Source organism: Colletotrichum aenigma (assembly GCF_013390185.1).
Source record: "Colletotrichum aenigma strain Cg56 chromosome Unknown KSG_Cg56_contig08, whole genome shotgun sequence".
In the NCBI taxonomy this organism is placed as follows: Eukaryota; Fungi; Ascomycota; class Sordariomycetes; order Glomerellales; family Glomerellaceae; genus Colletotrichum; species Colletotrichum aenigma.
In genome coordinates, this window is record NW_023500914.1 from 980,481 (window position 1) to 992,345 (window position 11,865).

At 50.8% G+C, this 11,865-nt stretch overlaps 2 protein-coding genes across 2 annotated transcripts; both read right to left on the reverse strand.

The window, feature by feature from the left end:
* Positions 1-2,539: 2,539 nt before the first annotated feature.
* CGCA056_v011822 (Serine/threonine-protein phosphatase 6 regulatory ankyrin repeat subunit B) lies at positions 2,540-8,742 on the reverse strand (the record flags this gene model as incomplete). Its single annotated transcript, XM_037327066.1, has 4 exons — positions 2,540-2,544; positions 2,585-5,822; positions 6,970-7,475; positions 7,527-8,742. The coding sequence occupies 4 exons, from the start codon at positions 8,740-8,742 to the stop codon at positions 2,540-2,542; spliced, it is 4,965 nt and encodes a 1,654-aa protein (XP_037174314.1).
* Positions 8,743-10,563: 1,821 nt separating this feature from the next.
* On the reverse strand, positions 10,564-11,105 carry CGCA056_v011823 (uncharacterized protein; the record flags this gene model as incomplete). The annotated part of the gene is made up of 2 exons (XM_037327067.1): positions 10,564-10,571; positions 10,625-11,105. The coding sequence occupies 2 exons, from the start codon at positions 11,103-11,105 to the stop codon at positions 10,564-10,566; spliced, it is 489 nt and encodes a 162-aa protein (XP_037174091.1).
* Between the last annotated feature and the right edge of the window lie 760 nt (positions 11,106-11,865).

Genomic DNA, 11,865 nt, shown 5'->3' on the forward strand with positions numbered 1-11,865 from the left:
CTTCTTCTGAGTCGCGTTCTTGTCTGCGCGGGCAATGCGACCTGTTTTCTCTTCTGTTGATGTCGCCATAATCTCACGGCATGCTGGCGCTGCAGCTCCTTGTTGCGGGCTGATCTGTGTTAGATTTGCGCCTCTATAGATGCGGCGAGAGGGACGAATTGGTTGTTATCAGTGATGCTGTTGATAAGGGGCCGGTGAATCTGGGAGATCGCGAAGTCAAGTCACCCACTTTTGGGCCCCCCTCACTGGAATCATCTAGATGGAGCTGAGGCGGCTTTTTTTGTGATGGCTTCGCCAACGGCTTCGCCAACCCAAAGTGGTGGGCACCGTTCCGATAAACGGACCATGGAACATAATCTAGACGATCAACTCCGTTTCAGACGGTGGATGTGCCGTCAGACGCTGGAAGGCTAGTCTTGCTCCTGGGCGTGATTCTAAAAAGAACACCATGGTCTCAGGCATCTACTTTGCTGCCTGGGCGCTTCCGGCTGAATCCTATCTTCGCCACAGTGATAGGCTGTTGAACCTCCTCAGCTTCGCCCTGGAAAGCAAGATAATGCTCTCCGCTTCCACACTGCCCTCTGCAGTAAACCACTGCGTAGCCTGATTATTCCCTATGTACGAGAAGCAAATGATTCGACATTATTGAGTTTCGCGCGTGTGAGGCGATTGGAAGCATGCCTGTCACGAACAGGACCCACTCTGTCACGACTCTAACCTGTCCCAGCATCTTGAAGGTTAGCCTAGTACTTGCGGGGCTTTCAATATTACTAGGCCCCGCAAGTACTATGCTAACCTTTCAAGATGCCGGGACAGGTGCTGCGTGAAGTGGCTTGATTAGTCTAGCTACGAACGCTGGGCGCGCCTGGCTACGAAGTGGTGTGGCCGATCCCTTACGTAAAGAAGCCGGCATTGGCCCGGGGCCGAGTTCCGTCTTGCAGGTGCAGACACGTCTCGACGTGATGGACGTGGAGAATAATTCGATCTGTTACTGGGTTGCTTACGTTAACAGCCTTTGAGGCGCACAACAGCTGATACGACGCCTCAAGCCCTGCCGCAGTGGTTACCGCCAGTAACCCTTCTGTCGTCACAAAATATGTGCATGGGGGTGTTGACGCACGTACCAGCAATTGACCAGTGTCAGAACGACAGCGTGGCTACCAGCGAGTAAAGGCATAACTATCTTGAGTGATTTTTTATGTAAAAAGAAGGATAAGTGGCCAGTTGGCCAGATCCATCGAGATATGCTACACTACATGAAACAGATGCAAAGAAGCCATATTGAGGTTAGGAAACAATAGCCGATGCATAGTTGAGATGCTTGACTCGGTTATGCAATGTGGACCTGACAACTGTCAGGATGACAGCGTGGCTACCAGCGAGTAAAGGCATAACTGTCTTGATTGTTGTCTGTATTCAAAGAAGGATAGATGGATAAGTGCCAAGTGGCATCAGTTATCCAGTTCTGATACAGTACATGAAACAAATACAATAAAGCAGTATTGTAGCTAGGAAACAATTTCTGATGCATCTAGTGAATGTCTGAGTCAGATATGCAATATAGGTCTGACAACAACCAGCATAAGGTCGGCATTGGCCAGTAAGCTGTTAGAAATTTAGGAGCTGACATTTGGGGGGGTTGCTGAAGGCGAAGGTGTTACCCAATGCCCTGAAAGGAGACCCCTTCAGACGTTTCTCCTTTTCAGTAGCAGTGGTGTTGAAAAGATTGATGAAGATTTTGAGGGTGCTGTGGCCGGGATCGTTATGGGAAGGATGCCAGGTTTGACCAATATAGGGCGGACAGAACAGAATCTTGTCTCTTCGAGCGGCGTCTTATCAGCTGAGAGCTTGTGATTTGCGGGAGTAGTAGGAGACATCTTCCCCGAGCGGCGGTTGGTGATTGCTGAGGAAGGAAGCTGTTCCTTTGGATGCTCCCCTAGCGGTCGGGAGCGGTCAGTCGGCACCTGCAAAGGAGGAAGCAGCTGGCTTGGCTGGGTAATGAAGATACTTTTGAGGAATGGAAGGAAAGGTCCGTATTCTTTTCCTTCTAGTGACGTAGGACCTCTAGAAGATATGAATAGGAATCACACGTTCATAAGGAAATTAACTGGATCGCATACCTAAATATAGAGAAAGGTGAGATACTAACACAGCAACGATTAAAATTGAATTAAACCAGCATCTTATAATATACATAAGTCGCAGAAAAGTCTTCTTAGACCAAAGAAATCGTCCCCTAAATCATAGGTAATATCAACCATAAACTGGTCCAACTCATGCGGCAACATGAACCAGAACGCCTGAAAACATAACCCATCCATACAATCATAATGAGAAAGACGCCTCATCTGAAGGAGAATATCCACAACCTCCTTGTTAGATCTCCACACAGCCCGCATAAATGGGCTAAACCCATCGTGGTCTCTGACGTTTATATCAGCATTATGGGCGTTGGCGAGTAACAACACTACCTCAACGTGCCCTTTGATAATAGCCCAGGATAGTGGGGTCCGGCCAGTGTTGTCGCTAGAGTTAATGTCTACCCTCCCTGTATCAATGAGCATTTTGATAATAGCTTTATTACCAAATGAAGCTGCCCACGATAGGGGTGTTCGGCCGGAGGTATCTTTCGAATCGATATCGACCTTGCCTGTGTCGAGGAGCATCTTGACCACGGCCTCATGACCATACTCAGCTGCCCACGATAGGGCTGTTCGTCCGGAGGTATCTTTTGAGTCGACTTCTGCTCCGTTGTTGAGGAGAATCTGGACGATCTCTTGGTGGCCTCTAAATGAAGCGGCTTGGAGAGCGTTGCCATAGAAGCCACCCTGAGCGTTGACGTCTGCTCCGTTGTTGAGGAGCACCTGGACGAGCTCTTGGTGGCCTCCAAATGAAGCGGCTTGGAGAGCGTTGCCGTACCTGCCACCCTGAGCGTTGATATTTGCTCCGTTGTTGAGGAGCATCTGGACGATCTCTTGGTGGCCTCCCTCTGAAGCGGCTTGGAGAGCGTTACCATAGAAGCCACCCTGAGCGTTGATATTTGCTCCGTTGTTGAGGAGCATCTGGACGATCTCTTTGTGGCCTCTAAATGAAGCGGCTTGGAGAGCGTTGCCGTATTTGCCACCCTGAGCGTTGATATTTGCTCCGTTGTTAAGGAGCATCTGGACGAGCTCTTTGTGGCCTCCCTCTGAAGCGGCTTGGAGAGCGTTGCCGTATTTGCCACCCTGAGCGTTGACGTCTGCTCCGTTGTTGAGGAGCATCTGGACGAGCTCTTTGTGGCCTCTAAATGAAGCGGCTTGGAGAGCGTTGCCGTATTTGCCACCCTGAGCGTTGACGTCTGCTCCGTTGTTGAGGAGCATCTGGACAAGCTCTTGGTGGCCTCCAAATGAAGCGGCTTGGAGAGCGTTGCCGTATTCGCCACCCTGAGCGTTGATATTTGCTCCGTTGTTGAGGAGCATCTGGACGAGCTCTTTGTGGCCTCCCTCTGAAGCGGCTTGGAGAGCGTTGCCGTATTCGCCACCCTGAGCGTTGATATTTGCTCCGTTGTTGAGGAGCATCTGGACGAGCTCTTTGTGGCCTCCCTCTGAAGCGGCTTGGAGAGCGTTACCATAGAAGCCACCCTGAGCGTTGACGTCTGCTCCGTTGTTGAGGAGCATCTGGACGATCTCTTGGTGGCCTCCCTCTGAAGCGGCTTGGAGAGCGTTACCATAGAAGCCACCCTGAGCGTTGACGTCTGCTCCGTTGTTGAGGAGCATCTGGACGATCTCTTGGTGGCCTCCCTGTGAAGCGGCTTGGAGAGCGTTGATATAGTGGCTACCCTGAGCGTTGATATTTGCTCCGTTGTTGAGGAGCATCTGGACGATCTCTTGGTGGCCTCTAAATGAAGCGGCTTGGAGAGCGTTGCCGTATTCGCCACCCTGAGCGTTGATATTTGCTCCGTTGTTGAGGAGCATCTGGACGAGCTCTTTGTGGCCTCTAAATGAAGCGGCTTGGAGAGCGTTGCCGTATTCGCCACCCTGAGCGTTGACGTCTGCTCCGTTGTTGAGGAGCATCTGGACAAGCTCTTTGTGGCCTCTAAATGAAGCGGCTTGGAGAGCGTTGCCGTATTCGCCACCCTGAGCGTTGACGTCTGCTCCGTTGTTGAGGAGCATCTGGACGATCTCTTGGTGACCTCCTGCTGAAGCGGCTTGGAGAGCGTTGCCGTACCTGCCACCCTGAGCGTTGACGTCTGCTCCGTTGTTGAGGAGCATCTGGACGATCTCTTGGTGGCCTCCCTCTGAAGCGGCTTGGAGAGCGTTACCGTACCTGCCACCCTGAGCGTTGATATTTGCTCCGTTGTTGAGGAGCATCTGGACGATCTCTTGGTGGCCTCCCTCTGAAGCGGCTTGGAGAGCGTTACCATAGAAGCCACCCTGAGCGTTGATATTTGCTCCGTTGTTGAGGAGCATCTGGACGATCTCTTGGTGGCCTCCCTCTGAAGCGGCTTGGAGAGCGTTGCCGTACCTGCCACCCTGAGCGTTGACGTCTGCTCCGTTGTTGAGGAGCATCTGGACGATCTCTTGGTGGCCTCCCTCTGAAGCGGCTTGGAGAGCGTTACCGTACCTGCCACCCTGAGCGTTGATATTTGCTCCGTTGTTGAGGAGCATCTGGACGAGCTCTTTGTGGCCTCCCTCTGAAGCGGCTTGGAGAGCGTTACCATAGAAGCCACCCTGAGCGTTGATATTTGCTCCGTTGTTGAGGAGCATCTGGACAAGCTCTTGGTGGCCTCTAAATGAAGCGGCTTGGAGAGCGTTGCCGTATTCGCCACCCTGAGCGTTGATATTTGCTCCGTTGTTGAGGAGCATCTGGACGAGCTCTTTGTGGCCTCCCTCTGAAGCGGCTTGGAGAGCGTTGCCGTATTTGCCACCCTGAGCGTTGATATTTGCTCCGTTGTTGAGGAGCATCTGGACGAGCTCTTTGTGGCCTCTAAATGAAGCGGCTTGGAGAGCGTTGCCGTATTCGCCACCCTGAGCGTTGACGTCTGCTCCGTTGTTGAGGAGCATCTGGACAAGCTCTTTGTGGCCTCTAAATGAAGCGGCTTGGAGAGCGTTGCCGTATTCGCCACCCTGAGCGTTGATATTTGCTCCGTTGTTGAGGAGCATCTGGACGAGCTCTTTGTGGCCTCCCTCTGAAGCGGCTTGGAGAGCGTTACCATAGAAGTCACCCTGAGCGTTGATATTTGCTCCGTTGTTGAGGAGCATCTGGACGATCTCTTGGTGGCCTCCCTCTGAAGCGGCTTGGAGAGCGTTACCATAGAAGCCACCCTGAGCGTTGACGTCTGCTCCGTTGTTGAGGAGTATCTGGACAAGCTCTTGGTGGCCTCTAAATGAAGCGGCTTGGAGAGCGTTACCATAGAAGCCACCCTGAGCGTTGATATTTGCTCCGTTGTTGAGGAGCATCTGGACGAGCTCTTTGTGGCCTCTAAATGAAGCGGCTTGGAGAGCGTTGCCGTACCTGCCACCCTGAGCGTTGATATTTGCTCCGTTGTTGAGGAGCATCTGGACGAGCTCTTTGTGGCCTCCCTCTGAAGCGGCTTGGAGAGCGTTGCCGTATTTGCCACCCTGAGCGTTGATATTTGCTCCGTTGTTAAGGAGCATCTGGACGATCTCTTGGTGACCTCTAAATGAAGCGGCTTGGAGAGCGTTGCCGTATTCGCCACCCTGAGCGTTGACGTCTGCTCCGTTGTTGAGGAGCATCTGGACGATCTCTTGGTGACCTCCTGCTGAAGCAGCTTGGAGAGCGTTGCCATAGTAGCCACCCTGAGCGTTGACATCTGCTTCGCTCTTTAACAGGTCTTCTACCGCAGACACAATCCCTGCACACGCTACATAGTACAATACTCCAGTCTTATCTCTCTGAGAACTTTCATGTTCTTCTTCCCATGGTTTGTCTGGCTTATAGAGCCGGTAGGAGATTTGTGGAGAGTCATCATCTAAACAAAACTCTCTAATGAGGTCACGGACCCTGCCCGTCTCAGCTTGGACAGCATGGGTCATCCAGTATTGTGCAGCATATTGTGCAAGTGGGTATAATTCTCTGACCCTTACCGACGAAAGGTTGTGGTCCAGCTCCAAAAGGTATGCAAGGCAAACCTCTGTAATAGAAGCTCTAGCCTGTGCCGCCATGAAGGTCCTGGAGATATCCTGCTGTAGTCGGTTGGATATGAGGTATTCCTTCACCGAGAAATGCGCGAGCTGAAGCTCCTTCACTCCATTATCTCCGCCTTCACCTCGAGTAACAACAGCCACTAGGCTTGAGCAGTAGACAGAGATTTCGTCCGGTTGTGGCATTCTCTTTGTGGCGTCAAACCGGGGCCTTTTTTCGGTGACTACAGCAATTACGTCGACAGCTTCTTCAACCTGTAGTGGCCGTTCGGAAAAGGCAAGAAACTGCAAAAGTCGCATCGCCTCCGGTCTGTATTGATCCGGAATCCCATTTAGGACCCTCCCATACGTGTCGTCTAGCGTTCTTGGCAGCGAGTGCAGTGTTCGGCTAAGGCTTTGCTGACTGGGACACTTTTCGAGAGCTTCGAGTTGGCACGAAACCCAGCGAAACCTATCTGGTTTAGCAACAGAAATCAAGAATGTTGGTCTTATCTCACATTCCATTAGCTTTCTCCATCAGATGGCTTTCGATCTCATTTTGGATTGATTTATGTGATCGCCACCGTTTGAATCCTTCGTAGTTTCTCACTGTTCCATGAACATATGCACGTATATCTTCCGTAACAAGGTCGCTCTGGAGGATAATCTGATCGTCGACAAATCTTTCTAATGATGATTTAATATCGTGTTCAGGGCGACTTGTGATAAGAAGGTGGATGTTTAATTGTGGCGAGTGTAGAATGCTTTCAATCCAATGTAGCAATCCTTCGTTCCTCGGGCCTGTTCTCGTCTGGCATTCGTCAAGTGCATCCAGGACGACCCATACTTCGCCGATCTGTTGAACCATGGCCTCAAAGGTTGTGCTTAGCATGTCGATATTCGGCTGTCGTGAAGGACTTTTACAAGAGGAGTACAGTGCGTTCAGGGGCCCTTGAACATTCTGGCTGTTGCGGTACAGCTGAGCGATCAGTGACCGAATCGCCTTTTCAAGCGACTGCTTGCTAGTGTCGGTGAAGTCGAAATAGAAGTAGAGAAGGCTTCTAGTATAAGGCTCAGTGCTACGGAGGTCCTTGACGACGATGGAACTCAGAATTGTCTTCCCACAGCCGGGGATACCGTAAAGCCACAGAGAGGACTTTTGCGTTGTTTTCCATTTTGAGTATTCTTGGCTGTCGAGGAACCACTGACCTGTGCCTTCATGGCGTTGTTGCAAGGCCTTGTTATCATTTGTTGATGGATCCGGCGGGGAGAGCCACTTCATGACTTCCTGGAAATGTAGATCCTGTTGCATGTCTTTTGTGGTTGATCGGATTTGGGAAACATCCTCACATACTGTAAGGAATATAAGTAATGAAGCTTTCAATGTGATCATGAAATACTAACACTGCATGATTTCATCGGCTCTTGAGGATCCTTCTACATCATCGCCGTCGATCACTTCCAGTAGTTCCTTTGCGAAAGCGGCGGCTGTTGCTGCGGAATAGTTCTGCCAGCGATCGTTCTTGTGGGTGTCTGCATAATCGCAGATTCCTCTGATCACAAGGCAGGGGAAATTATCCATCAGACCAGCTGCCTCCATCTCAAAGCAAATGCACTTGTCTCCAAGTCGTCGTACTATGTCGTCCCGAGAAACACCGTCCTTTATGACCGAGTTGCCGGAAGCAATGAGGCCATAGTGAACTACGGGATCGGTGGATCGTCGTTGTGGTCGGCCTATTTCCTTCCCAGCATCGCAATGCTCACAGGCTCTCGGCTGGCCAAGCTCTTGAAGGGTTGCATCTGATGGTGGGATTGTCCTCGTAATGTTGGAAGTGGCCGGCGTTTTCATAGCGGCGAAGATCAGCCAGAAGAATGACCAAACCCAGGCCAGCGCCAACTGAAAATAAAGCTTATTGACATCACGCGGAACTGCTCCCGCTGAAGATACTGCGCTTTGCAGGTCCGGGTTTTGAACATGCACTGAGGATGCTTCGAATAGCCGGTCGTTTTGCGCCCCTTGGTGAACAAACGCAGCGTCATCTGGATCTGCTTCTGCTAACCGCGGATGGCGTTGGAGCATATCGTCTAGGATGCCGCGTACTCGAGGTCCTCCGAGTCTTCGTTTGGCCTTCAGTGTTGCTAATCCTTTGAGAAGGACCTCAGGCGGAGGAGCAAGAGAACCGACACGTTTGAAATGGCCGTCGCTTTCTAACTTCCCTACATCGTACTGCACGACTCCCGGGCTTGCCCCAGTCGGCTGGCTGACGACAACGTCGCCGAGGCGGATATCGATGTTGTCGGCTAGCCTGGGAATGCCGGCGCCAATACCGACCATGAGGCCGAACCGAAGGTGTGGAAGAGAGCTGATCATGCTCCATGCGGTCGTGGCCGCGGACACGGTGCCGTACTTTCCAGCAGCTAGCGAGGCGATGACGATGTTGTGGTCCCCGATCCGGCCCCAGATATAGTTATTTGTATCTTTTGGGTGTTTTCTGAAGTTTTCCGGCTTTTGGTGCTGTTCGTCAAGCACAGCCTGCGCTGCGGTGAGCTCCTTGTCAAGAGCGGTGATCCACCCAATGGTGTACATCTGGGGGTTCAGAAGTCGCTTCAAAGATGCCATTATGCTTTCGTGGAGGGGAAGCACTTTGATGGTAGCTAAGGCTTGATGAATGGCGATACTGTTGTCAAAAGATGTTTTCAGGACGTCCTCTATGTGGGCACTAGGGCACAGCCTTACCCTTGATCTCAGAGCAGCAGGCTTTGGTAAGGCGTTTTATCGCCAATGCTGACGTGTGATAGCGGTTATGCGCGTCGCGGAGAACAGCAGCTAGTGGCGTCGCCAAGGCAGAGACCACACGCCGTTTGACACGCCCCCTCTTCAGGGAGGAAACAAGCCTGGCAGCCCTGCTCAAACTAGTTTACAGCTACCATTTTTCCATAACCAGATGTTTGAAGTATAAGTTGACGTTAAATAAGAGCTGCCGCCTGGTTGACATACGCCTCGAAGCCAACAGTGTGCACACAAGTGGGCATCTCTGGTAGCTTGATGAGCAATTGATCACGGTACGAGACAACTCAACCTGGGCCAAGCCCGACGATTATGGCTCAAGAGGCTTGAAGGGCGCATCAATCCCAACTGGGCCTGAATGCGATTGCTGAAAGTGGTGGCAGGAGGCGATTGGGTGCAGATGCAGGCTGCCCCTCCGCAGTAGTACGGGTCATTTCGCCTTGGAAAACCACTAAAGAGCTTCTTACTGGGGTCTTGGAGGGACCGCTGAGAAAAGCCTGCCAACCAGCAAAGAGTGACTGACAAGGATGCAAAGCAGCAAGGCAGATTTTCTCTTAGGGTGTCGGAGAAGCCCAGTGGGATTGGTGCCCTTTTTCGGTGAGCGAGTCTTCACCATCCAATAATTACTCAAGAGCCGGGGATAGGTGAATTTTGCCTGGAAGTCTCACCGGCATATGCATTGTTACCTCAATATACAGCATCTAATTACTTATCAGTCACTGTTCGGCTTAACTGGCTTGACTATAATGCATGTCTCGACAACAGCTTGCATTAGCGCTGTTTATGCGACGATGACTGGCTTCTGTGTAGAGTGACCTGTGGGCTGACAGCACCATAGCCGCCCTGTTTGGAGAGACTTGCCAGTGGGCGGTCTCCAGAAGACCCCCTCAACTCTTTTGTGGAGCGCCGCCGAGCGTTAGCAGTGGTTGCACACCCTTCCCCACCCACATCGAGGATCCGTTGTTAGCTGGTGTAGTCAAGGCTCTGCAGTGAACACGACGGCCGCCATCTCAGCAGGTGGACTACAGAGCCTGCAGCAGCAATTCATTCTCAAGTCATCTCGTACTGCAGCTCCCCAACCAGATGAGTTCCAAGCCTTCTCACAAGAAGCATCTCAGAGATTTACTCGCTCAGCAAACCGACAAGTCCTGTCATATGCTCAAGGATCACAAACTAGTCATCAAATCTATAAAGTTTTCCGAGGAGGTGACGAAGCTTTGTTCTGCATTCATAACGTTGTCGTCTACACGTGACTTTTAGAGGTAGGTCGCAGGTCAGGTTCTATCTATAGCAGGGAGGTATTCGCTATTATTAGAAAACCAAACTTCCATATCCCCTATCATTATCGCCGATGTTCACAGGAGACGCATAACCGAACGTTTTGATTGTGTTGCCATAGTTGCCAATTGCTGTACATATAACATCCGGCTTGATGGCGGAGTGCTCAAGAACAAAGGGTATTTTAAGATCGTCATGATCTCTGTCAACTGTAGCCAGTCATCAGAAGTCAAGATAGCTTGAGCTGGCATAGGATCTTTGGCACTCTGAGAGGAACAAAAGCCCTCTACTTCATCCTTAAGCCGAATAGCACGCTCAATCATGAGGTATGTAGAGTTCCACCTCGTGGCATTGTCTTGGATTAATTCAACTTCTTTAGATGTCTGCTGAGAGAGAAGAAAGCCATCAGAGTGATCAGAAGCTTCTGATATCTCACGAGATAGGATCTTGAACCTCTGTGTACGTTGCGGCGAAGCTCTAATGAAATTCACGATGTTGTGAAGCTTGCCAATAGGGCCAGCCTTACGCCAATGCTTGAGGTCAGCCTCATCTTGCTGTAGAAGAACATATGCATCTGACTGTCTCTCAAAGCTCTCAGAGTCCTTGCCAAACGAGAAGGCCTTCGACACAAGGTTGAGGATGTGTCCAAAGCAACGAATCCTTCTGGCCTGGATATCTTGCTTCTTCTTGACAGAGGGGTCAAGTCGAGGGATCAGACTTGCTATAAAAGTGTCATTTGAGCTTGCGTTATCAGAGATCAAAGTCTTCACTTGATTTGTGATGCCCCAGTCTCTGATGATCTCCTCAAGAGTGTTTGCAAGGTTGACACCATCATGAGCACCAATTTGCTTCTTCATAGCAATCAGACGTACTTTGGGGCCTTTCCCCTTGATGATGAAGTGTGCAGCAACACCCATAATGGCTTAGCGACTTGGAGAAGTCCATAGATCAAAGCCCAGATGTATCTCAGAGTCAGCATGCAGAAGTTCCTGCTGGATGACCATCTTCTGTTGCTTCCATATACCCTCAAAAGCAGTAACCATCGAAGTGCCAGACCATGGTAACGTTTGCAGCTTGGTACTGGCCCCAGAGATCATATACTGAAAGGCAAGGTTCTCATAGATGGTGAAGGGAAGGTTGGCATCTACAATCAAGCAAAGGGCAGCTTTCTGGATGCTCTTTGCATGGCTCTTCGTCAAACCAGGGAAGTCAAGGCGACGTCTCTTGTATAGAACATCGTCAGATTGCTCAGAACCTTCTGAGCCAACAGAACCTGCCTGTATCTCTCTGGGATGGTTCTTCTTGGGATGCTCAGAAGCAGAAGAAGTGGCTTTGATATCAAGAATGACATGCTTGGCCTTGAGACCACAGTAACGGCAAGCCCAGTAACTTGCCCCTGGTTGGCTATCTGGCTGGCAGAGAACAAAATACCATCCATGGCTTCCTATCCAGCTTGTTCTCTCTCTTGCACTCTTTCTCCAAAGATCCGACTCTTGCACATACACCTTATTATTTATCATGACCCTGAAGAGGTCTTCGAACGAAGGGCGGTCGGGTAGGGGGTGGTTTTGGCCTTGCTCAAGCTGTGATGTGATAGATCTATGCCGTGAGAGTTGACTGAAGGCATTCTGAGGAGGGGTAGGGGTTGAATGGAGGACTGCTGGTGTGGTAGACATC